The sequence below is a fragment of the Perna viridis genome, chromosome 13 (assembly GCF_037379345.1).
Source record: "Perna viridis isolate PV_CMFRI_1.1 ecotype Kerala chromosome 13, ASM3737934v1, whole genome shotgun sequence".
In the NCBI taxonomy this organism is placed as follows: domain Eukaryota; kingdom Metazoa; phylum Mollusca; class Bivalvia; order Mytilida; family Mytilidae; genus Perna; species Perna viridis.
The window spans coordinates 4201220-4228973 of NC_142457.1; the positions used below are offsets into that span (position 1 = coordinate 4201220).

Genomic DNA, 27754 nt, shown 5'->3' on the forward strand with positions numbered 1-27754 from the left:
TATAAAAAAAGTAAGTTTGTAAATGTCCGTGCTTCAATTGACTCCTTTGATCAAATAATTCCAAGAATTAAAATTTCGGAATCGGAAGTAAAGAGAACCGGAAGTAGATGAAATCAACACTACAATCGAGAAGCCTTTGAGTCGTAAGTTATTTGTTACAACTTCTCTTTTCCAGAAAACATCTGTATAGTCTTCCATTATAAATACTGCTACGACCAAGATAACATTTTTAACACGTATCATTTTTACACATAAGAAGTAAATCATTCACGCGCAATCACTATCAATGAGCCCATGCCCGTAGGTGAGTCCACTACTGCGGTACATAATTTGCCAAATTATGGATATGACATTACATGTCATGTGCTTGTGTATGTAGAAAATATATACAGGGCTCAAGCTACTTGAGAAAAAGAGGGGGAAGTGACTTCTCTTTCAGAGAGACACTAAGGAGAAGGGAGTGATGAGGTAGAAATGAACATGTACATGGTCATGGATCATTTACTATAATGCTTTTTTATAATTATAGCAAGCAACGTGAAGCGGTGTGAGTTCTACAGTTGTTATGTATACTTTCTAAATTTCCCTTAAGGTTCCCCAATATACTAACGAAAAAAAAGTCAAGTCCCGGAACGGCGGAAGTAACAAAAAGTGACAGCCCTTATGGAGAAAAGTCATCATTTCCTTCAATCAAACAAATAAAAAAATATAGGTTAAGATTAGGTTTCAGGAAAAATAAATTCATCTTTTGTGACAGCTGTCAAGTCTTTTTCTAGTTTGTTTTACATATTTAAAGTATGAATGTTTTGTTTATAAAAACTTTGGGAAACATGTGGATGTACATACGTGTATTTCCACTGTTGCTGTTGTCAAGAACCTAACCTGCCTTTGAAAAAAATATAACTCTGATTATATTACCGAAATTGAAGCATAGCTTTTCTAAGATAGGAAAGGCAATCATTTTCTTGTTTGGAATTTGCAGCTGTCTGAATTTTGTTTACGTCACATGATATGTGAAAAATATTCCCACCATCTTTGGAGAACTGTAATATTTCCTGTATTTGTTCAGATTGATCTGAAAGACCAAAAGTGAAATAGATGTTGCTAGAGATGCCCTTAAGGGATAAAAAATATAAAGTATTGTGAAGTGCTATAGAGTTATTGACCATTTTGAGAGTGAGCGGAAAGGGGGATATGGAGTTGGAATTTTGGGGGAAAATTTTCAATTAGAAATATTGATTTTGCTTGCTGCTCAAATATAAATAAAAATATTGCACTTGCAAAGCAAAAAATTTCATCCGGGTTGACCCGCCCCCCCCTTCTTCTTTACACAGACGTTACATGTATGGTGAAGCTCACGGTGCTCGTTGATTTAGGCAATGCCTACCCCATATTATGTTTTTTATGTTACTTAATGCATACAATATAAGCAGGCTCTAAAGATTCTTGCCTTATCCCACTTAATCCATAGTGATTTCTTGTTCCATATGATTGTCTAGTCTCTTGATATAAATTTATCAAGAGTATCAATAATCATATTCAAAATTTATTACTGACAAATCAAGACTGAAACTTTATTGACACATATTGTGGCGGTCAGTACGAATTTGTCTCAAGTTTTAGAAATGTACCCTTGAAATGGAGAATTTACTGTTCAGTTATGAAACAAGAAGATCCAAAGATACATGTACGCTTCAGGTTTTTTTGTTTTGTTTTGTTTTTTCATGATGAGCGATGTCTGAAAATGAGAGGTGACTTCACTTAGCATTTGGTGTCATCTGAGGGCAAAGTGAGTGATCCCAGGGCAACTATTTTGTCCAAATCGCTCAGTAGCGTGAGCCCTGTATATATGATATGACTTATTGAGACAGATGAACCTGAAACACTCCTTAAGAAACATTAATAAATATCACCTATCGTGACTACCTGTACTTACTTTAGTTAGTGTACACTGTACTGTTGAGTATGTACATGTAAATTCAAGTCTGGCAAATCAGTTATTTAGTAGACCAATTGAAATATGCCGGACCTGTCTGGCAAAATTGCTGCCAGTCAGATGTTCCTTAATTGACTGTTGGTCCAAGTGTCTGATGAAAATTGTCATTTAATTATCAGCAATAACTTCATTAGTAATACTCAGTCCCTTCTAAAACATGAAAAATATTTGATAAAATGAGTGTATCCTATATTTTTGTCCATTTTTTTTTTAAACAAATCAGTTTGATTGATGAGGGCTTCCAATGTCGCCTTTAAGGTTTATTTGTCCAACGAAACATTGGTGTCAAAATTTAATGAATTTACAATGTATTTCATTAAGTTTTTTTTCTGCTTCTGATAGAAGAATTACTTATCAAAATTTGTTAGAATATCTCTTTAATTGTTGTGTTAAATATGAAAAAAAAAAAAAAGTTTTAAAGTTATATTTACTGCAATTAAAGAAAAAAAGATAAAAATAATTACCCATGAATAATTCAGGTAAACATAAATAGCAATGTACATTTTGAATAAACAGATCAATTTTTGAATAATACATTAAATACAAAGTGGCACATTTCAACACAGGACCTATTAATGTCGTGTCACGTTCGATGAATACAGTGCTATCTAAAAATCCTTTGGAGAACACTGTAATAACTTGTATTATTCTTATTTCAATTCAAATGGTTTAAATCATCCTGTTATACATGTTATACTTAGTGTGAATCATAGGGCTGAATTACCTGTCATTTATAAGGAATTATGAGAACCCTGACTATTACATGCATAGTGAAAATAGCAACAACGAAACTGATGAATTTTCTAAAATGTACATGTACAAATGTATATAGGACTAATGATTTAGGTTTAAGTTTTACATATGTTTGTTCCTATTATGCAAATCAGGGATTGATTTTAATCAACATTTCAACTACATGTAGCTAATTTTAGCAAGTACCGATATATTCTACTCTCTAAATTTCAGGTCTTTCCATTATTTCTGTACTACATTTGTGTCTCACACAAGCAAATTTAAGCAAGTGGAAATAATTTCCACTTGAAAAATTGAATTTTAACTGGCATTTACCAAATATTTTCCCTTAGATTAGATCACTGCTTATAAATGGAATGTGACATTTTATTCAAGTATTTAGTCCAAACATATTAATTTGTTTTTATAAGTACACTGTAGTAGATTCCTGTAGTGCATGTTTTTATCAATTTAGATTGAATGCTTCATGCTATATCCTGTTATTATCAATGTCACACCAACTTATAGAAACAACATGCATGTCATTTTCAAGAACATATATAAGTAAAAAAATTATCTTCATGAACATCTCCAGAGTAGATGGTAAAATGTGAAGTTGCAACCCTTTTAGTATATTGTGTGCCATTGTGTATCTCTGTATGTCAGAACACTTCTAAAAAAGTTCAATTATTCATAGAATTTTGGTTTATATAGTCAAAGATTCCTGTCTTTTAATTAACACCAATTAACAAAACAATTTTTAATTGAACATTTGTCATTTTGATATCATATTGTCAGTAAAATTATTACAAATATTTGATGCAGCTTTTTACTAATAATACATGTACGTAAAGGAAAGTTCGTTTTTATGTCCCAGCGACAAACAGTCAGGGCATATTAATTTACCCCTGTCTGTCTGTCCGTCCGAATTACACATGATCATGGCTTGTCTGGCTATCTCCTTGTACAGTTTTTGAACTACATCTAAAATATTTTGCAGGATGTTTCTACACATGATGATGGTGTGCAAGGTCATAGGATCTTGATTTTTGTGGAATATTGCGGAACTGGGTGATAGTTGGACTTTGTAATTTTTGTCAGAAATATACCCCATGCGACAAAGTTAGGGATTTGTTATTGGGGGTATTAACATTTTTGTGTCCGTCAGACCATCCATCAGTCCTTTTTTTCTCATCGCAAGTATTTTTGCAGTGCTTAGCCTAACATACCAAATATTTACTGCCTGCATCAACCAACAGTACAAACCCTTTCTGAATCTGCAAACCATGTCTTCATACAAAAATAAACATGTTCTTAATTTGGCGAATCTGGTGAGTGGGGGCATCAGTAGTGTCTTACCGACACATTCGATTTATTAAAAAAAAAATCATTACGAACAAGTGACGTGTGGCTCCTGTGACAAACAGGGCTTCTAGTTTTTTCTTTCCAACACTCCATGTACTAGCTTCTTTGCCATTTCCCCATCACAACTAACACAATAGTCTTACAATTACAAATCTCTTACATTATATTCATCATCTAAGAGGTTGTCATATTTTTCAAAATAAAAGCAACAGTCAGCAAAAGACTTGTGGTCCAATAGTAAGTTGTCTCTAAAGGACTACTGCAGTTAAATGCTCTTTTGGCTATTATTGAAGAGAGGTGCTCATTGGTTTGTTGGAAATAAATTTGGCTTCTTCCTTGATCCTAGTGATTGCAGCTGCCAGTAAAAGAAAATGGAGTAAAGTATAATAGTCCAAATAACTATGCTGTCTCGGATGGTTCATTTCTATTTTGCTTGTTCACCTCCTTAAGTAAAGCATAAATGTCAGATTTAAAAAATGCCTCAGCAAATGTCATGATTATCTTGACTAATCATGTAGCAAAAGGTTGAAGAGTCCAGAATCAGAGAAAAATTTTATATTCTTAAAACTGAATTTTTCTCAATTGAAAAATGACAGGAAACACGCTTACAACACTATTTCACTGATTTTCCAGAGTGTTGATTTTAACAAACAAGAAATTGTATTGGTGTAGCCAAAACTGTATACTACGGCACACAAATTTCAGAACATGAATTTTCTTCAAATTTCATTTTTTTTTAATTCTACAAGTACATGTGCCTGTATAATTTATCATACACTTGTACATTACAGTCATGACCTATATTATTTTTGTTGCCATCTATCATTTCTGACTTTTTTCTGATGTTGGTACTATATGTATATTGACTTTGGCAAGGACTTTATATTACATATACAAGCTGCCTGATCTAGGTGTTTTTCTATAATTTTCTTTGTCCAGCAATGAACCCCCCTCCCCCTTGCTAAATAGCTTGGTCTTTGAACTCTTCCTTTGAGCAATTTCTAGATTGAATTCTGTAAAACATTTAGTATTTGCTTTATCTATATGATGTTGAAAATATACAATCCGATTTTAATTTTTTATTCTTTTTTTGTATGTGTTCATTATGCTTGAATGGTTTTAAATTTGTCTGTTACTTTGCAGATATACTTTAGTTCTTTAGTTATACATGATTTATCATTACTTTTTGTTTTGTTTCATGATTATGAGAGCATAACAATATCTTTTGAAATATGCCAGGTAGTTTGATGGTATTTTGAATATTTGATATGGTCTGTTCATCTTGCAAATTTATTGTAGTTCATTGAACAGGTTGTTAGTGAAAATGGAATGGGACAAATAATTCCAATGAAGAAGCTATATCTTTTTTTATATCATCGGTAGATATTTTTGTAATTATGAATTATGCCTATTGTGCATGATTTATGCTGCAGAGTTTATGTCAGGTTCTGGTACACTGAATGCATGGTAATATAATTCCCAGCTTTATTGAAATCATGGATAATTATTTGGCATGGCTCAAAAATTCAGTAAGAAATGTACATGTACACAAAGTATTACACAAAGCTCTATATTTAACCCTGTATTTGTATTTGTTTTAACAGCACAGAGACAAAAAATAATCTGGAATGTCCTCCCCAAATATGTTAACATAACAATTATTTTGTATAAAAAACAGTATCACAAGCGAAGTACAAACTTTAAAAATAATACATATGAAATACAGAAGGAAACTTTAATTTGCAACATTTTATATGTTCTGCCAATTTTCAGCGAAGTTACAGGGCATGGAAATTGATGATTTCCCAAGTAACTTCCCTAGCAAATTCAGCATGATAGGCTGGCTTCACAGGAAGACACCTAATTTAGTAAAAATGTAAACACAGAAATTTAATTTTTATTTTATTCAATAACCATGGTAACCCAAGGGAAAGTAAGCCAAAATAGTGTTCATGTCATGAATAAAGTTTTTGTTCCTCAGAATTACAATTCAGAGGTTTATTGTAAACACTGTTAAAATTTAATGTTCTTCCCTGATTCTAAACAGGATATGTAAATTAAGTACATGTACATGTATATGTGTATTAAGCTTCAAGAATGCTTCATCTATTTTCATATGATTTTAACTTCAGAGCAGTTTAAGTTTTATTTGAATTGAGCCTTATAAAATAACAGTGGGAAATTTATAGAAAAAAATCATTTTAAGATACTGTCATGGTAGTAATTCCCAATGAAAGGTAACAGAACTTTATTATATGCATGTACATGTAAGTTTCTCTTTATGAGCATGCCCTGGGGTTGAGTTGCAAGATCAGGACCTTTTTTTAAAATTTTGAACAAAAGGAACCAACAGTCCTCAATGTGGATTAATGTTCCAAAGTATTGAAGGTCCTGTACTTAGGTGAATGCAATATTAAAAAGTCCAGGATAATACTTTAAAGATTCCAGACCTACACTGAATTGAAACCTTGTTTAGGAGCATTTACTGGAAAAGTATACATGAACAGTATGTACATTGTACATATAGTATGGAACTCCACAGCACTTAGTGATAATTTAAGGAGGTAGATCTATGGTAAGGGGCATTACTCTTGAAATCAGTGATACATGTATGTTTGTATCATATTCAGTTGCATTAAAGCCTATCAAGATTTCATTTGAAACAGAATGAAATCAGTCAAAGTTACTTTGATGCTTACATTAAATTGATGTAAAATGCTGAATACAAACATTCCAATGATTTTTAAGAGTTGTGTCCCTTACCCCAGGTCTACCTCCTTAATGACATTAACTTAAAAAGGAACACTCAGTGAGGGAGGTCATGGGTTCAGTCCCTTTGATGAGTCAAATCAAAGAAGTTAAAATTGTTAGTCTCTGTTACTCAACTAAGCATGCAGCTGAGCATTTAGGAGATGAAGTGATGAATGGTTTAGTCATGGGAGGACATTTATTTCGGTTGTAGCTACTATGTTCTCCGACTGCAGGGCTATTTAGATTGATCTGATTGTTTTTTGTCCTCTCATGCATGAAATATGCGTCATCGGACATTTTAACTATAATCAATCAATCAATCATCTTGAAGAAACATTTTTTTTCACTGGCTCATAACAACATGATTATGCCAGTTGCAAGTTAGGAAGCCCTAAGTGTTGAATATACATGTAGATTCCATTGACATTAACAATAATAATATGGACAGCTCTGAGGTCGAACCAAACACACGTTCATGAACTATTGTATAGGCTTCTTCATATCGCATTCTGTAACAATCCGGAGGTGCCCTTATTAACAAGCAGGCTCAATGTTCCAGGGTTCTTATCTGTTGATTGTGATACTATTACATGTTACATGAAAAAATCCATCATATTTTGTTTTTATCATATTTCAATGTCAATCATGTGTTAGCAATCATTTGGGATGTACTTCAGATATACAAATGTGTGGTTTAGACTATGGTCCTTTTTGTAAGGTATAGAAAATTATGATACATATTTGACTGAAAAAACACTTTTGAAGTGGAATGGTAAAGATTTTTTTTATGACTGGTTCAGACCAAAGCTTTGTTTTGCTACACATGTTGAAACAACATAAAATTGTTCAAAACATAATTAATTATATAATTATTAGAAAAGTAAGTGTTCCCCAGCATTAGTTCATTGTTATGATGCAATAATGGTGCCACAATTATATGTCATTTAACAAAAACTTTGGCTGAGAATTCTAAAACAATTTTCAGACATATTTACATCTAGAAATCTATGTCCACACCCAAGAAACAACTTTATATTTTCACATATGAAAATCGTTTTAACAATGAATATATTGACTCAATGTGAAGTTGTTTCATGACTGTTGACCTGTTATCCTAGCCAGAAATATGACATTAAAAATGCCAAAAAAGTACAAAATTGAGTATCTGAATTTTGATAAATTTCAAGCAATTCTGATGTCCTTTAATGCAAGAATTTTCTACAGTCTGTTTGCTTCTTTGTTATGGATCCAAAATTCCAAATTCACATTTAATTCTTACTTCATGATTATTTCAGCCAATAAGAGCCTTTATGGCCCATTCTTCTTTGTAAGTATGATTTTATAGAGTGTGGAATGATATGAATTCAGTGAATGTAATTTGTGATGCATTTCTCCTTTTAATTCTTTTTCCTTTGTAACATGTACATAAAGGACATGCAATCATTAGATTTATATCAGTAAGGATGTAGGGCTAAGCCAAGGATGGGCCAGGGTTAGGGCCAAGGTCAGCAGGTCAGGTCATCAAGGTTTTTCTTAATGTAAATTTCCTTGTGTCAACTAGAATGAAAGATTTAAAGAACACCATTAAGTACATTTAATCTGAAAATAAAACATTTGGAAGGAATGTAGTTGCCATTTAACAACTAGAATTGAACATTAAAAAAACTTGTTTAAGTACATAGAAAAAGAATCAATGAATATACCGGTAGATCTCTTATGTCAACCACACCTATACATAATTGTTACATACAGGGAGTTTAAATTTACTCATTTATTCACCTTCCACAATAAATGAATTACTCAAATCTCCAGTATTAATTCATTTTGTCACAATTTGAGCTATTTTTTTTTATTATAGTTAAGTGATGCATTAGATTTCATCATGACATCCACTTAGTAGATTATTTGTGAATTTATAAACTGAAAATATCAACTGGTTCAATAATGGTTGTAATATTACTGTAGTATTATCTTCTAAATTTAGCCATGATTTCTGTGAAAATATTGACTCCATTTTATGGTGTTGCCTTATTTTACCACAATCAATTCTAAAAGGATAGGTTTTTGTATGTAAACAATCCAGGAATATTACATGACAAGTTTGGAAGCTTGAATCTCCTTATTTTCTCTAGGTTTTTTATAGTCCTGTATTGAGGCAAAACAAATTAATAGAAGACTGTTTCTTGCTACCATCAAGAAAAAATAGAGTAGGTATGTATACATGTGCTATGGTATTGATTTAATTAAAAAAAGACATTTAACATTGAGTTAAGGGGGAATCAATCTTGACTTCAACTGTGCTTGTGTCAAAATGGTCATAAAATGTTAAGGGTAGACACCAAAACTAGGGTACATGTAGGTAGGGTAGCAGGAAATTTACATATTACATGTGTGTTTGTTTTGCTTTTGTCAGCACCTATCATCTTCGTTAATAAACTGTACAATTCTTGGTCAGGTGCCTTAGATTATGTTTTCCTTAAATTTCCTGAATGCTGTGTTTTCTTGAACCACAATTATTCAACTGAGTATTATGTTCAAATACTATTGTTGACAGATGTCTGTCATGACATTTTGCTAAAAAAAAGATTCCATTGACCTTTAATGAGTTGCATGTATATAATTAGTTATACAATATAAAGTTGATACATCTGTACATGTACATGTAGGTCAGCCTAAATTGTACACACATTGTATTGTGTTTATATATATTGTATATACTTAATTAAAAATAATTGGTTTCACAACTGCAAATACCTGGACAGGTGTGGGAGAATTTTACCTGGTAGTATTCAGTTATAGATTATTCAGTTTATTTTTACCTGTAATGTTTATACTTGAATAGAGGAAGGAAAATGTATCTACCCCAGTCAAATAGTAATTTCTTAAAATTCATTTTTTTGTGTCAACTGGTAGAAAGGATAAGCTAAGTTCATTGGATTAAGGTATGAAAGCATTTTATTGTTCTACATTGTATATTTTTATAGTAGGTGATGAATTATACTCAATGTGGGTATTTCTGAAGGGAAAGTATTTTCAGTCTATTTGAAATTTTATTATTGGGCTATATCTTTGTTCAGTTTGTTTCCCAGTCCTGAAGCAGCAGGAGACTATTGAAATAAAGAACCAAATTGTCAATGTTAATGGAAGATATACCAGGTATAAACAAAACAAATGTATATATACATGCTCTGTTACTGTTCATGATATTCTATAATTACTACATACAATGTACCCTTACAAATGTACACGTATGATATCATGGACAATATACTAAAGACAGATACAGTGTTGCAGGCAGCATTTTCATTATCTTTTAAGTGAACAGGCATATTAAAGAAAATGGACTGTCTACACCTTCAGAATGTATCAAAAGGGGAATGTGGCCCATTGTGATTTTGAACCGTCCATTTCCACTTTTTGAACTGTCAACATTTTGACAGTAGCTAGTTCTTAATGAAACCTCAGGTTGCAGGCTCTGCTACTATTCAAATTAATAGGGCACCTTGTCTCTGTGGTAGGGATTGACAGTTTGTCCCAGATCAAGGCCGTAAGGCTGAAAATTGGGGTTCATATGTTTATGTTTTATTGATATTTTATTTGTATATAGTTCCTTTTTACCTTTTAAACGTGGCTATTTTTCACTATTTCATTATCCTGATCTGCTACTACTCCTCATTTAATTACTCTATTGTTGTATTCCATTCCCCTAATCATTGTTTACTATCATTGATATACATTTACTGAATGGTCATTATTTGAACAGTAAATTTATTTTTCCAAGGTACAACAGTACCTACTATTAACAGAGGCCATGAGGAAGGGAATTGTCTGGTTTTTAGGGGTCAGGAATTTTCTGTTTCCTGAATGAACAGTTGACTAATGTTTTATTATACTGAACGGTATGTCTCCATAATCCAGAAGCACAATTATGATTGTTAATTGTCACCTCATCTCCCTGTATCAAATTTTAACAAGTATAAACCAGAGAACATCTTGACTTTCTTTACCCAATTAGAATGAACCTATACATAAGTATTGATTGATTGATTGTTGGGGTTTAATGCCCGAGATGTGATATTTCATCCAGACAGTGAACATGAAATAGATGATAAAATGAACATGAACTGCTATACACAGGTGAAGTACAGCATTATTTCCTTGGTCATCTGTGAAAAGAAACTTGTTGACTGGGTAAACAGACCAGTTTCATACTGTTTTCACAGAATTCATGTCTGTAATAACATATTGTGTCTTTAATGAAAACTGGTTTGTTTAACGTGTCATAGTTTTCTTTTCCTCTTTCGTCTACCCCTCTTTCGTCTACCTGGATTTGTCTTTTTATTAGCAACTCAGTGGGTGTTTCTAGAAAAGCAGAGGACGCTTACCCTACCAGTGCACCTGGTCCATGCTTCTCTGATTTCCATGTTTGGTCTTTGTCCCAGAATTACATTCTTTTGATTTCTGCTAGAACCTTTGTTCCCTTGATTACTCTTTAAAGTATTATTTTAAGGTGTACCATTTTTATTGTCACATTTTTCTCTGTAATTACCAGTATAATGCTCTCTGTCTACCAACATTATTTCATGATTTAATAGAATCTCTTTCTTTGAAACAGCTGTAATATCAGTGACAACTAAAATGTAAAAAAAAGGGGAGTCAATTCAACTCAGTCATTGATTACCAGTAGAAATGAATGCTGTTATGTGTACATGCATTTATATGCTCATGAAGCACCAGAAAAAAATCTTTATTTGCTTTTTTCTTTTTGTTAGTTTGATGTAGTATACATTTGTATGGCCCAAGAATATCTTTGTTACAATCATCCAAAGGGTTCATTTGGGAAGGTTACTTCAACGGTTCAATGTACAATAGAAAAAAAGAAGTTGCAGACTTCAAACATCTTTAGTGCCATATTCCTGAAATATTTTTTTTCTTTCTCAGATATTTATAAAAATATAATGAGAATAGGTATGGTATACATATCAAAGAGATAACAATTCCACTGGAATGAAAATGTCAGCTTAAGTCTACTACAGCACAATGATTTTTTTAATATTTTTATTGTTTTCTCCTTTCAGAAAATATGAAGGTTATTACAGAAGAAGAATGGCATTAACTGTGTGGAGACTATGTGGTCGTGCTCCTAATAGTCGACAGCTCCTCATTACAGCGTGCTTTCTTTTCATATTTTATAGTATCTCTCTGTACAGAGTCAATACTTTTTCCCAGAATCAAGAGAGTGAATTCTTTCGGGTAAGGTTTAAAAATGGTTGGAGACTAGTAGATAATACATGTACATTTCTCTAATTTCTAGCAAAGTTTACCATTTATTCTGGAGTATTTACTGATAATCTTACATGTGAGTTTTTTGTTCTCTGCTGATGATAGGTTTGAATTCCATTGTAATGATATAAAATATGTTTAGAGGTTGAGAGAATTTGAATTTTAATAAGGCCATCATAAAAAAATCCTAGGTTCTCATCCATTTGAAAAAATTTTCCAGGAGGGTGAAAAAGTGGGTCTGGATGTGATGAAAATCTAGGATATTTTATATTGGCTTATATAAATTTGTAGTTTAAGAAATTAGAGAAAGTGGATATCAGATTATAACTCATGATCTATCAATATGACTTCTGACAGAAAGATTTAAACTGTTTTAAAAGATGATCTACGTATGTAGGAGGTTGCTGACGCTCTGTCCCTGTAAAGTCTATTACAGTAAAACCTATCAAAGACTGAATAAACTGAAAGGACTCTTTAAATCAGTTACAATACAGTTTCAACCTGTATTAAACAAACACCTGTGTAATAGCATAAAACCTTTAGCCCTTTATGGATGGACAGTTACATGTTTTGAGTATATATGGGCAACTCTTTCATTGTATCTGTATATAATGATATTTTGGGACAGCTGCAGCTTGCCATGTGGTATGAGGATTTCCTTGTTGTTCATCGAAGACCAATGAATGGCCTTGGGATAACATTTTCATCCTGGTGGGGTTTTTGTGCCTTTGACACCATACCTAGTCGCGTTATATTACTGTAAAACAGAGATGGGAGCAAATAATTTTTTTCCAAAATCACAAGCAAGGCAAAAAATTGAGAAAATAAATCACTCCAAATAAGTTCCTTCAGGCCAAAAAAAAAAATGCATTGTTTCCTGCTACCCTTCCTATCCTTTATTTTTGTGCCTACCATTAACATTTTATGGCCATTTTGGCCCAAGCACAAAGTCTAGATTGTTTTCCCATTCAATCAATGTATAATGTTTTTTGAATAATGAAATAATTCCCTATCTACCTCCCCTGGTAGCAGGAAACCAGACTTATTTTTTTTGCCTCAAATGGCTAATTATGTATGGCCAAGAAAAAAATTATGTCTGTTTAAGGTTTCATTGGATGAAAAAAAGTTGAAAGTATGTAGGTAAAACTCATTTTATTTCTTAAAAATTCTTTCATATAGACATTTCTTACCTATAATACTGCTCAACCCAAAATGATAATTTAGCAGCATTTCATAAATAAATACCAATAAAATGTGCTAGCATAGGCAGAAAAAATAATAGTAGGTAGGATAACCTTAAACAGACAATTTTTTTTATCAGGCCTAATGCATGTTAAATGGAGAGTTACTTGTTGAAATAGATAGATGCATCCTGAAACATGAAAATAAGTATCTGTGAAAATGACACAGAAATTATAAAGTATCTATGAAAGTGTGTTGGTTAACAATAACTGTTCAGTTGGATCAGTTCCTGTTACCTTGTTATTTTTTAATTTTCTTGAGAAGGTAAACTTTGAAGTCACTGAACTGAAAGAATATTTATTGAAGATATACATTTATTTTCATAAGGTTATATTCTTGAGGGTTTAAATTAACCAAAATGTGTGAAAGGCTTCTTATCTGGAGTCAGTAATTTGTTTAACATTTACAATGTAATTTAAATACTATTTGAAATTCAAATTTAAATTGCTTTCACCACATGTTTTTACCAGATATGAAAGTTTTAAGTTCAGTGGGCTTATATGCCTTTTGATCATTTTTAAATTGAAACCTTCAGCTTTTAGATCTATCCATTACATTCATTTTGAGTGTCATTTACAAAACATTTTACTACTGTTTGTCTGTACATCTGCACCATAATGTGTTTGTCTGTACATCTGCACCATAATTTGTTTGTCTGTACATCTGCGCCATAAGTTGTTTGTCTACGAACTTTGAGATTCATTCATGTAAAGCATTGATGTATCTTCAATACATCAAATGTGAAAAAAAGTTAGTTAAAAATAGAATTAATACTGTTAAATTATTTGTATAATCAAGGTTCTGACCAAAATGTTGTAGTCCACAGCTTAAATTGTTAAGTTCTTCACAGTAACAGTAGTAATTTTAGGGGCCATTGCTGAGTGGGCCATTGGTCTTTTTAAACCCAGTAATTATGTTTATGTCTAATTACAGGCTGAGATTGTTAGGCTAAGTGAGAAATATGTGCGAGCACTCGCCAGGGAAAACGCTGACATTGTTGACGGGCCATATGCTGGAAGGTTTACTGCCTATGGTTTGTATTACTGTCTTTTACTTATAATTACCCATGTTGGACCCTGGTGTAATAAAGAATAGGCTCAAAGCAGACCTTAGCTTGTCATATATAGGGCCTAAGAGAACTGAGAACTTAGCCAGTGGGCAGATGCTCAGTCCACAGAACCTCCAAATTGATAAATGGGGTAGCTCTTCAGGGTTGTCAAGCCATAAGAGGAAGCTTGAATATTTGCAATTGGACATTAAACAGACTGTCAATCAATTTAATTTTAGAAGTACCACATATTCTGATTGGATCGGAAATTTTGTCTATCACCATATGGTCAAAATTTTTTAATGTGTCTGTGTCTGTGTTTTGTCATCAACCTTTTTTGATGATCTACATGTACTCATTAAATTTTGACTCTAAATTTAAATTGTAAGGAATGAATTAATGTATATTTTTTCTTTCTATTTGAAATAACCTCAATTTCTGTGCTGCATGTTTAGTAATCAAGGGAACCAAAATTCAAGGGACAAACTAAAGTATATATTCCAAGGTTAACGACTAGACAAGGAAATTCGACACACTTCATGTAGAACATGAAATAACCAAAATAACACATACAAAGAAACCAAAGTAACTAAGCAACTAAGACTTCACTAACAAGTGGGAAACATGGACCAGGTGCACTGGCAGGGTAAGTGTCCTCTGCTTTTCTAGAATCATCCACAGAGTTGCTCATAAAATCTCAGGTCCAGGTAGATAAAAGAGGAAAGGAAAAATTTGACACAGTAGTATACTAAAATTACAACCATAAGATTAAAAAAAAAATGTTTGATACAACAATCCCTTCAGAAATGCCAGACTATGGCCATTTCATATATGTTAATGGCTTACATACTATCAATGGCAATAATTAAAACTCTTCAATAACGAAGTTTGTTGTTTTCATCTTATTTTGCCCCAGATATTATAACACTAAGGTGTTGAGCAAATATTTTCTCAATTATGTCAAAAATTTTGACTTATGAAAGGGCTTTGTTAACATGAGAGCTCATTAAATAGGTTTTAAATAAATGAGTTTTAATAACAATTATATTAGTAAATGGTCAGGCCAATGTAACCATGTAATTGTATATTGTCCACAGTGTAAACAGTTCAATTAGGATTACATAAAATGATCAATAAAGTCAACATAAAGAGTTTTGTGTTGTTGATACTGATTTTACCAACAAAAAACACATGAATAGTAATATATTAATGTATCATATTATTTTGCAATTTACCATATTGACTTTTGATTGGCTAGTTTTGACTTTTTTGATTGTCATGGTTCTGTTGCCATGGAACTTATTACTTTTGTTGCCTAGCCTTTCATGGCTTGGTTTAAAGGTATTGAAGACCTTTTGGTGATCTCTGAACATAATAACTGTTTTGTATTTGGTTTTTACCCTAATGTCTTTGTTGAGTTTCACCATATCTCTTCTAATTTTTCTGTCTTTTAGAGAGCACTTTTTATACAGTGATATGAAGCTTACTTTGTTGTGCCAGTAACTTTTTTACTTCTTGCAAAAATGTAAATTTTTTATTTCCTGCAGAAGAATTAAAATCATGATTTACATTTTACTAGTCTAATTTGATTTAAATCTGACTTTGATGAGTGTACAGTGCTCCAGCTGGAAATTGAAAGGGTGGGACGCCACTGGAGGAAAAGGCACTTCTCAAGTTTGAGAAGGGTACTTTGTGCAATGTAGTTTTTGTTTCCACATTTTGTATAATATACAAAAAATACTAATCATATGTACCTGATATTCCAAATTTCGATATGATGTATGTTTCAAGGAGTGACCTCTTATCATCAGCATTAGAATCAAATATATAGGAATAATATTGTATTCAAGATCTAAATATACTCAAAACCAATATTATTGAAATAGGAAGCCAAATCCATCACCAAGAAGTGTATTTTAGGGTATTTTTTCCATATTTTCTCTTACTCATTTTATCGACACTGTATCAGCTAAGATGAAGATAACCAAATACATGTATACTTGTATTTAAAATGTAAGCATACATGTAGATGAAATCAATAATTTGCCTTAAATGTATACATGTACATGTAGGTATAGCAAGTAAATGTCATCCCTCTTGTCACAATAAATGGTTTAAAAGTTTTAAGTTTACTCAATTGAGAATTTCTTGAAACAACAACTACTATACTTAGGGCATATTTTTAACTACCATTTTCTGTACATGTATGGTGGTTCACCCCAAAAATAAAATAAGTGGCCAAAAATGGGGAGTGCACCAGTGAATAGGGTTTGTAAGTCTCGTCACATAGCATTGAGTTCAATGTTAAAAGCAAAATATATTTTTTGTGAAAAAATACTGATAAAAAATGACAAATATCTAGTTCTACTGAATAAAAATGTTAAGAAAAGCATAGAAATAGAAGATTTTGCATTTCCCAGAAGTGAACAATAAAATGCAGACCGGCCTTCGGATTTCAATACGTTCTACATCTAAAATTCCGGAAGGAAAACTGAAACTGGAGCAAGACTTACAAACCCTATATAAACTATATAATAGGTCATAGTTCACCAAAAGGTTAAGCCAATAATTATGGAAGTACATAGATATGGGGTGTATTTTTGAGGTACTTGAAATTCATTTCAGTGATATAATTAAGATATATTACTATTTTTCTCCATTTCTAATAATCCTGCCAAGATCTTGCATGGCCTGGACTGACAACCTGAATTTTTTAACACTGAAGTACTTTTAGAAATATTATGTTGAACAGTCAATTTTTAGTATGTATACAGTTTATCAGACAAGTAAATATTTAATCAGAATTGTCAATTTCCACAACTTGTTGTTTTCACAGGGATATGACGACACTGAAAGTTTATTCATAGGATTTTTCTCAATCAATTTATTTTTTTATATTTCAGACTTTTGTTGATTGGTTCCATAGAATTTATTTTAGCAGAAGCAATAAATATATTTTTTCAAGCCAATTTTTAGAGCGTTAGAAAAGGTGCACCAGGCACATTATATCACATATACCTAGAAGATGAAAATCATTCTATGTTTGAATATAGTCCACTGGAATCCCTAAGAAAACATGAACTTGAATTAATTGAGTAATGCATATAACTTTTTTTGGATGGTGTCTGATTAAGACATTTTCCTTTTTAACCATTCATAGTTTTTAAATGTTCATAATGGCTTGAGACATCATGAAGCACAGTCCAGGCTATGCTTTAGGCATCTTTTGCCTGAAGAGGTTTAATTGAAAGCTTATTTAACTGAAGAAGCATTTCACTGTAGATAAAATTATCTCAGTTAATAAATATAATATAATGAGAATAGATATGGTGTCAAAGAGACTGACAAGAAAATGTCAACCCAAGGCTTCAATGAATAAGAAAAAAAAAACAGACTAAGGCTATCCATTGGTCTTCAATGAATACATTTTTTGGTAGGAAATTAAATTATCTTAATGTTGTTTTATGTTTCAGTAAATTCCTGTCCAATAGTCTATTTGTCTGAAATAAATAAACAGAAACTATCATTTAAAGGCAAAATGGCTATTGTTTAAGTTGGATGTATACTTTTCTAATTAGATCCCTGCCTTTAGTCAAAAGAAAGAGTTCGATTGATTGTTGGGGTTTAATGCCCGAGCAGCAATATTTCAGCAACATTCAAGCGAAAAAGAAAGAGAAAATGTTGTATAAACTTTAGAAAACTGAGGTTTTTCACAAATGATGTATTGTTGTTTTACCCATTTAAGTTCATTTTAAGTAAATTTTGAAATATGTTCATGAAATTAAGATGAATTTCCTACCTTTGGGTCATATTTTAATTTTTTTCATGGATGAGATGGGAAATTGTTTTCTTTTTTTTTTTGTTCCTATGCATTTGATAGGAATATAAATGATTAGGTATGCAATAAAATGAAGTCCACTATATTATTAATAAGAATTAATAAACTCACCGTATAAGGTCAACATCAGAACCAATAAATTAATAATTGTGACAGGAAGGTTAGATATATTGGTTGATATATGATTTCAATCTTTAAATAATTCATCAAACACAGCGTTATGAGGTTTTCTAATCTCAATTTATAGATTTTTTTGTCTTTAATCTCATTTTTACCAGTATTACTTTCTCTGAACCCATGAAAATTTAAAACCTGCACTGAATGATATTTCTATAGATGATGTTTACTATATTGATATTTTCACAAGGGTTTTTGATCTGTATGTACGACAGGTTCATCTTTATAAAACTTTAAGGCTGTTTTTATTACAATATTTGTTTCTTGAAGTATTTCAGTTCCCAACTCTATCTTTTAAAGCGTCATAAAATATTTTATTCATAACCAAATTTTACTTAAAAAAATTATCTCCCTTTACTCCATCTCAAACTAAGATCAGAAAATCAAAGACAAAAATTTGTGTTTCGAGATAATGAAAATAAAACATTACACAAACAAAAGTGCCATGCATAAGAATCACAAAAACTATAGCATATTATCTGGTGTGATATGTATGATTCTCTAATTTTAATTGATTTTCACACATCCTGACCTGTGTGAGAAAAATAGTTCTTGTCTCTGGAACAGTTCTAGTTCTCAGGAGCTGATTGGCTGAAATAGAAAGGGTAGTTGGTTGTTTTGTGGTTGTATCTCATTGTTGATAAAATCTCATTGGTTGATAGTGACATTGTGACATTTCTACCACTGTTCTTCCATAACAACATTGATGTCATAGATAATAGCTAGAGTTTCTGCCATGACACATATGCCAACTGATGCTTAATCTTCTGTATTGAAAAAAATAGGAGGAACAGAATCTGCAACTTCAGCTTGTCGATTATGAAATTTCTCACATCTTAAGAAATAAATATTCAATATCTCGGCAAGCCCGGATGTCAAAACTATGAAAATTCATTTCCCTCGATGTGAGAAATTTCCATAATCAGCTGGCTATTGTTGTAGATTCTAGATATATTGCATGTTTTAATTTAGTCCTGAGATTATTGTATGATAATTATATGCTATCAAGACATTATTTCCACATGATGGTCATAATATGATTTTAGACTTTCCCTATGACAGATGGAGTTATTTATACTCAAATTACATTTAACACTATTGATAATGCACTGATATGTTGTAATATTGCTAATGTCTCGACCAACAGGAATATGCCAAACTTCATACGATCATGGCATTGTGTCTACGATAAACATTCAAACATTTACATCCTAACTGCATATGTCACCTCAGAAATATGTCAGAAATATATCACTTCCAAAATATGTCAGAAATATGTCACTTCGGACAGAAAGATTTACTGCCATTCATGTTTTGACAGAGAATCTATGTATGTAGGATGTCACTATAATTATCATGAACAAGCAACATATGTTACACTTTGTGTAAGGTAGATGTTTAACAAACTTTCGTTTATAATACAGGGCCCGTTTTGAGATTTTGTAAAAATCTTTCAAATGCTTAATGTCATAGTAGTTAAACTGTAGTTACCCTACACTTACACTTATCCTACCGGTGTACCTGGTCCATGCTCTCAGTTTTTAGTGGAGTCGTAGTTGCTAATTTGCTTTTTTTACTTTGTATGTATGATTTTAGTTACTTTATGTTCTTTGCTGTGTATGTCTGTTTTCCATGTTTGGTCTTTGTCCCTGGATTACATTCTTTTGATTACTGCTATAACCTTGGTTCCCTTGATTACTTATTCATAAAGTGTTGCTATAATATCAACTGGATGTTGCAGTCGGACAACACATATTTCACCTACACACATTGTAGTTACAAATTTACTTATTTCACTTACATGGATTAATCAGTATAATATTTTTTGATGTTTTTTAGATCTGAAGAAGACTATAGCAGTGTTATTAGAGAACATGTTAGATCGTATTGATAGATTAGAAGCTAGAGTAAACATTTCTAGAAACCTACAATCGTATAATAGATCCCTAAGCCAAATTGTTAACAGTGACAAAAAAATCAAAAGAAATCAAAATGTTCTAAAAGCTGAAGGTAAGTTGTCTTAGTACTGTTGCACTTAACACATAGTTGATGATGTTGAGGGTCGTATTGCAATAATTGGACCGGATGGTCACCCCTAATACATGGTCACCCCTAATACATGAATTCACACTTGTCATTTTTCTCCAAATGACCACAGATTTGTCTCTGAATAACTTTACGATGTCAGGGAAATAATGTACTTATACAATGTGATGTAATTAATCTTCAAGTTGAAGGAGAATTCATTATGAAAACAAAGGGAAAATATACTATTTTTAGGGTGTCTGAAAGTGTAAATATATAAAGTCTATTGTCTGGACAAGTTCTTATAGTCATGGCCCTTAAATTTCGATTTTTACAGTCAGTAGTGGTTTCTATTTTTAATGGGCAAAAATGAAATGGATACTTCCTAAAATGATTTAGTTGCTAATTGACTTTAAAAATTGCCACTGACTATATATTAACAGGGTATTTGACATGGCTGTTAGGTATAGAACTATTCACAAGCTTTATAACATCATGATGTGTTGTGTGAGTTTCATGAGTATAGCAAAATTAACAGCTTATTTAATCTACAACTAACAAAATTCATGGGAGTTTAAAGGGGAAACTTTTTCTGTACTTGTGTCTATCCATGTATAAATCTTGTGCTAAACCTTTCAAATGAACTGGATGAAATTTTATATGTACCCTATTAATCATATAAAGATGTTTAAGAGGTAAGATGATTTGTAGGGGAGATAATCCAACTTGATGGTTTTATATATACTGAATGTTCAGTTGTAATTGGAACTTCTCAGAAATCATTCAGTGGATATTGATCTAAGTTTGTTTTAAGACTGAGCATCATTTGAAGATTTGCATGGAGCAAGATGATATGAAAGGGAGATGTTGCAAGTCTAGTTGTATTTCTCAGTAAGATTGTTCATGCTCTTAGTTACTGTATCTTTCTTGATTGTAAATACAAGGAAAACTATCACCCATTAAAGCAAGAAATTCAAGAAACAGTTCCAAAGGGTAGAATTACAAGTTCTCTTAAGAAGCTAAGCAATGAAGCTTGCATGGGGGTTTATGAGATTTCCCAGTCTGAATCTTACCCGCGGTTGTCTGAGATTTCTAGTCTGAATCTTACCCGCGGTTTATGAGATTTCCTAGTCTGAATCTTACCCGCAGTTGTCTGAGATTTCCTAGTCTGAATTTTACACGGTTGTCTGAGATTTCCTAGTCTTGTCTTGCTGTGTTTGATTCTTTTCTCTCTAATTTAAGACCAGTACCCAAATGCCAAAACATTTTTCTTATTTTTTTTTTTTGGTTTGATTTTGGAAACTTTTAATTGAATTTTAAGATTTGTGCTATGTTGTGTCAAATACAGTTTATAATGAATTGTAAGTCCCTATGTTTAAGTATGTAAAAAAACTAGTACCGGGTATGGTGTCCACACTTGCCCCGACTATTCAGGGTTTGACCACTGTGGTCGCATCTTGCTGCGCTCTATGAAGCTTTTTATTAATAATTATATATAAAGAAATGCACTTGTGTTTATGAACATATTTTATTTCTTGAACACATCTCTGTAAACATGAAAACTGATTAACTAAAGATTAATAGAGGCCTTACTGTCTGATGCTTTCTTCTCATTGATTTCACATTGATTTCTCTTTTGATGTTGTTGTTCTTATTACAAAGCCTACTTTTATGATTAAACCATGTTTTTGTGTCAGCTGTTTTACTGTTTAAGAAATAGGATCTTGTGCGATGTTAACAGTTTCTGATATACTTTTTCTACTTATATGTTGATCTACAGTAACACTTTAATGACATGATTGACTTAAAAAACAAACAATAAAGAATGAGGTATTGCATTTTTGTTTTAATTCATGCTGAATTTGTATATGATGGTGCCCCTCCCCACCAGACACACACACAGAGTGGCAATGTATTATATGATAATATGATGCCGTCCAAAAAGTTATGTGTATGTCCATCTGTCCTCAAACAGTTTCCAAATGAAAACTTGACAATGGATCAATGACATTTTTTGAAACTTTGCACAGTTGTTTAATGCTATAATATACAGGTTATCCTTTAAACAAACTGGCTTTTTACTGGACTGTCATCAGTGTTAGAAACTTAATAACACATAAACCCTTCATAGTCTTCACTATTAAGCAGTAGTCCAAGGCCCAAGGCTTGTCAAAATGAAAATGGGCCTGTAAAGTTAACTACCTACTACAGGCCAACAGTCACTATATCAAAAATTTCTTAAAAGAATATATTTTGGGCCTGTGAACTGGAAAATTGACTGCCTTCATAATTTTATGTAGACCATACTGTACATTTCAAAAGAAATTTAGCCAATTTCATCATAGACCTGCTTGATTATACAGTCTTTATCTGTAGATCTACTGCATTATTTTTTTCACTGTGTCACTGAACAGTCTATGGCTCAATCCTCCGTGGTGCAAGGTATAATTTTGTTAAGGGAATCAAACTCTCTAGGTAGACTTGGCATTTTCTACTGTAAATTAACAGTACACAGCATTTTACTGTGAAAATAGTGGTGTAAGACAATATTACATGATGATTAAATGTCTGTTAAACTCTATTCCTGTTTATTTCAGATGTAATCAAAGGTGTGACAGAAGAATGTGCCTTAACAGAACAAGACAAAAGAATGTTTCCCAACTGTCAGGGAAAAGTTATGGTAAAATATTGTCTTTGTATATCTGCTAATTTTTTAAAAATACCCATTTGGGTTTTATTGATATTTATAATTTTTGAGCTGCCATATTTATAATTTTTGAGCTGCCATGGTGACAGTCTAAAGCTACTTTATATGCTATTTATCCAAACACCTTTTTCCAAAGTTTATTTTATGCACGATATTGTAATTATTGATAACATGCACCTTTTAATCTCCATTTGGATTTGGATCACATTCAGAAATAGGAGATACACAATGAAAACATGTAATAAAGATTGAAAATTTCATTCAGTTCTAGTCAGTGGTATAAAAGGAGTAATGGATAAGAGATGTGTCCTTGTGCCCATATAAAAATGTGACTAAGTCCATGTTTTGCTATGTGAAAACCCCAAATTGATTGGACCAAATTATAAAATAGGAGGTGCACAATGAAAACATGTAATAAAGATTCTATGAAAATTTCTTTCAATTCCATTTAGTAGTGTGGGGGGATTAAAGGATAAGAGATGGGTCCCTACTATGTAATGGAAGGACAGACGGAAGGATTAAATACATGAAATAGGTGTCGCTACACTTATTGTCTTGCAAGACAAAAAGTCGACCTAGATAAATTTGTTTGCATGTAACTTCTGGTGACCTTAATCTGCACATGTGCTGTAAGGGCTGATGCTTTTAAAAAAAACTGATTGCAAAGTGAATGTGGTTAATCAGCGGCAAGGAAGACAGATGGACTCAAGCCGTAAAAATAAAAAAGTTTGAATATAACGCAAGGATCCTTTTGAAATTTACATATTTTGATATAATGTGGCACAAATATGGTCAGTAATTGTCATTATTTATTTGAAAACTAATCAAGAAATAGATGAAAAGAAATGTAAGCAAGGCACATTCTTACCTGTATAGCCGTTATTGTTATTTTTTACCTGATGTTGCTGAAGAAAAAATTCTGCATGTAGCATGTTCAAATTTGTGATCAGAAGTCATGAAAATTCTTATTTGTGACATGACCCAGACAGGCTTTATACTACATTAAGTATCAAGAAAAAATGTACACAGTTTCTATAGTCTAATAATGTTGTCAATGTTTTCTGGGTTTAATTTGTGTTGTATGTTATATTCAATGTAAGAGTAATCAAGGGAACCAAGGTTATAGCGGTAATCAAAAGAATTTAATCCAGGGACAAAGACCAGACATGGAAAACAGACATACACAACAAAGAACATAAAGCTCAGATTAAACAGGCTTTGATTGAAACAAGATTTAGAATTTTAAGGAGGATCCTTAGAGATAGGTTTCATTGATAGTATACTCATAATACAGTTTAGTTTGTATTTCTAGTGGATGAGACAGATGTGGAAGTCTGATCCATGTTATGCAGCCTATGGAGTTGATGGATCAGAATGCTCATTTGTAATGTACCTCAGTGAGGTAGGTTTGTGAGGTGTAAGGTAAATTGAGGGGTTGAGGAGGTGTACTTTAGATAATTGAATGGATACAAACCCAGACTAACATTCCTATTAATTAGGTGGGTTTGTAGGGGTATGTAGTTTGGGGGAATAATAGAGGCAAGAAAATATAATTTTATAAAATAACAGGCTGATACTAGGAGTCCGAATCAATTCTATACCGCCTTTTTATTAGATCAGAAATGTTGTGTTTTAACTGGGTTAGCAATGTTGGTTTGTAGGAGGGGTATACTGTAGGGAATTATTGTAGGAGATGAGGGGTATACTGTAGGGGATTATTGTAGGAGATGAGGGGTATACTGTAGGGAATTATTGTAGGAGATGAGGGGTATACTGTAGGGGATTATTGTAGGAGATGAGGGGTATACTGTAGGGGATTATTGTAGGAGATGAGGGGTATACTGTAGGGGATTATTGTAGGAGATGAGGGGTATACTGTAGGGGATTATTGTAGGAGATGAGGGGTATACTGTAGGGGATTATTGTAGGAGATGAGGGGTATACTGTAGGGAATTATTGTAGGAGATGAGGGGTATACTGTAGGGGATTATTGTAGGAGATGAGGGGTTAGAAAAGGAAAGAGAAAAAACATGGGATAAATAAGGAGTTTAAATCCATGATAGGCTCCCTATGATGTCCAGGGGTCTGAATGATCCTTTGTTCTGTAGCTTTGTGATGTAGGTTTGTAGCTTGTAGGGTTTACATTTTTGAGAGTAGAAGATGGAAGAAAAATTTGATGGTGTGGGGAGGGGACCAAACCTGTACTATGCTGCATATGATGAATGTTAACTTGTGATGAAATTTGCTGGTAAGCAATAGAAAAGGATAAATGGGTTGTGGGAAGGTTTCAAATCTGTATACTGGAGGTTATGATATTTATTATCTAAATGTTGTGTTATTCCATATTGAAGTTTAATGTCTGTTATTGCAGGGTGCCATTGACTTATTATAGATGTTGAATAAACCCTTTGAAGTCCTATTGGAAGTAATGCTATCCATTATTAGTATTAAACTGCTCAAAGTTAAACGTTTTTCATAGTTTGAAAGATGAATTCGCTATTAAGTTTTATGTTTTTTTTTTATACATTTTGTATAATTTTGATATAATTTCAGGTGGAAGGGTGGTGTCCCAGGAAAGCCTGGAGAGGAAGTCTACAAGCACCTGCTGAAGACCCTAAACTTATTAAATATGTAAGTTGCTGAAGATCCTTACTGGTATGTCACATGGTTGTAATTTGTCACTTAATTTTTGTTCTGCACTGTGTATTTTCTATGACAAACTAGATATTGTTAAAACCTTGTTTTTTTAAGTCTCTTGTTTTATGATATGAAAAGCAGTACAATAGTTTCAGAATTTTGTGTCTCTTAAATACTTTATCACAGTATAATGTAACTTACTTTTTTCAGGCTAATACCACTACATCTATAGATGATTTAATGAAAGTTTTAGTTGATCCTAACGAGAGGCAGGGCTATGCTTGGATACGAATGAGAATCCGACGCATGTGGCCTAAATTTAATAATGCAATGAAGAATCTTCAATCAAAACAGGATATGGGAGGCAGGAGAAAGAAAAAGGTGGGAAATATACTTAAGTAGTAGTCTTTGTAAGAATCATGCAAATTCTTTAATGTGTGATACACCTAAAAAAAGGCTACTCATTTTCATTTTTGTTATTAAGTTGTTTTGTGGGTCAATATGATGAAATGTATTACATTTATTCCAATTCGTCTGCTCAATGGAAATAATTCACATTGAAAATCCAATAGTTTCTGTTGCATTTTAATGTCATTTACAGAGTTATCTCCCTTTGATATTCTACAGTACATTCCATGTAATTTTTATCTCCTAAGTTAATTTCTGTTAACTATAACATTTTAAACAAAATATAAAAAATAAAAATATGTAGCCTTTCCAACCATGAATCACATTGTGCATGATATCCTTAGCTGGAGTGTTACTTAAAAATGGGAATTGGTTGTCCCATATACTTAAATACTAGTCCATATAAAATTTAGACACTGCTCATGGTAAGGTGATTCATGGTGTATGAAAAAAAAATGATCAGATGATGCTTTTTCAGTCTACATATGCTATATTTTGATGTGATAATAGTCCTTTTTGTATTTAGATCTATACTTTTGAGAAAACTACACTTTAATTTCCCACTAAAATCTAGCCAAATCAAGAACGATGCAAAGCATATCCCCCAAATGAAAACTGAAACTGGTAATTTAATCTATAATGGTTTCTGACCAAGAAACAAAACTGAATTCTGTGGGTTTTTGACATGCATGAACCACCTACTGTCTGATTTTTATAAAAGACTGTTACTTAAAGGTTATGCTTTTCCTATGTCATTTATTTGACATATTGCAGTAGGCCTTAATTGAACAGAATATATCTCTTGCCGATGTTAACATACAGTAAGGAAGTGAGAAGCTCTACAATAATAATATTCCTTGATTCATATTTAGTTTGACTTTTATGAACAGTTTATTGTACATTTTAGAAGTTTGGAAAGAAACTGTTTCCCATCAAATGCTTAGTATTGTGTTTTGTTTTTTTTTTGTTTCCAGATATTAGTACATTTAGGTTTACTTTCTAAACAGTCTGGATGGAAGTTTGCAGAGAGTCAGTTTAAGGGTAATGTATAATTCATATTCAACTGTAGCAAAGTGAAAATATGTATCCTACCAATCCTTTTTTGCCTTGACCCTAAGTTATTTTATCCAGTAACTGAAAGAAAAGAATCGCTGATTTCCATTTAGAAACTGAAGTAAATTTCAGCTAAGTCATTCCAGTGTTTGAGTTTATTGGATGTGTTTCATGTTGGTCAAAGAGTATCTGCAACCTAGTAGTAAACAAAAAGTCAGTAGAGCACAGGCCATGTTGTCCAGCATTATATTGCTGAAATTTAATTAATATTGTTGTATGGACAGCAAGTCTGTAAATAGTCCTTATAGACTTTTATGTTGCTGTCATTGTATATGGGGCAACTATTTCACTGTACCTGTATATAATGTTGTTTATTGGCTACCTGCAGCTTGCCCTTTGGGATGTAAGTTTCATCCACATTCATTTAAGATCCATGGGTGGCTTTGAGCTAACTTTTTTCATCCTGGTGGAGTTGTTGTGTCTTTGTCATGT

At 32.3% G+C, this 27754-nt stretch overlaps 1 protein-coding gene across 11 annotated transcripts in view; it reads left to right on the forward strand.

Moving 5' to 3' along the window:
* Positions 1-4: 4 nt before the first annotated feature.
* LOC148599302 (alpha-1,6-mannosylglycoprotein 6-beta-N-acetylglucosaminyltransferase A-like) overlaps positions 5-27754 on the forward strand; it is a 59026-nt gene continuing 31276 nt past the window's right edge. For 3 of the 11 annotated variants that reach the window (XM_088559674.1, XM_088559672.1, XM_088559675.1), the window contains exons 1-9: positions 5-143; positions 11923-12097; positions 14303-14402; positions 20272-20442; positions 23055-23137; positions 24477-24566; positions 25718-25795; positions 26012-26182; positions 27184-27250. In XM_088559674.1, coding sequence (XP_088415800.1) covers positions 11951-12097; positions 14303-14402; positions 20272-20442; positions 23055-23137; positions 24477-24566; positions 25718-25795; positions 26012-26182; positions 27184-27250 — 907 coding nt within the window. In that variant the 5' untranslated portion in view covers positions 5-143; positions 11923-11950. Of the gene's footprint in view, positions 144-345; positions 469-8139; positions 8172-8976; positions 9056-11922; positions 12098-14302; positions 14403-20271; positions 20443-20900; positions 20922-23054; positions 23138-24476; positions 24567-25717; positions 25796-26011; positions 26183-27183; positions 27251-27754 lie in introns of those variants that run through there. The other 8 variants (XM_088559671.1, XM_088559663.1, XM_088559665.1 and 5 more) reach the window with 8 other exon arrangements.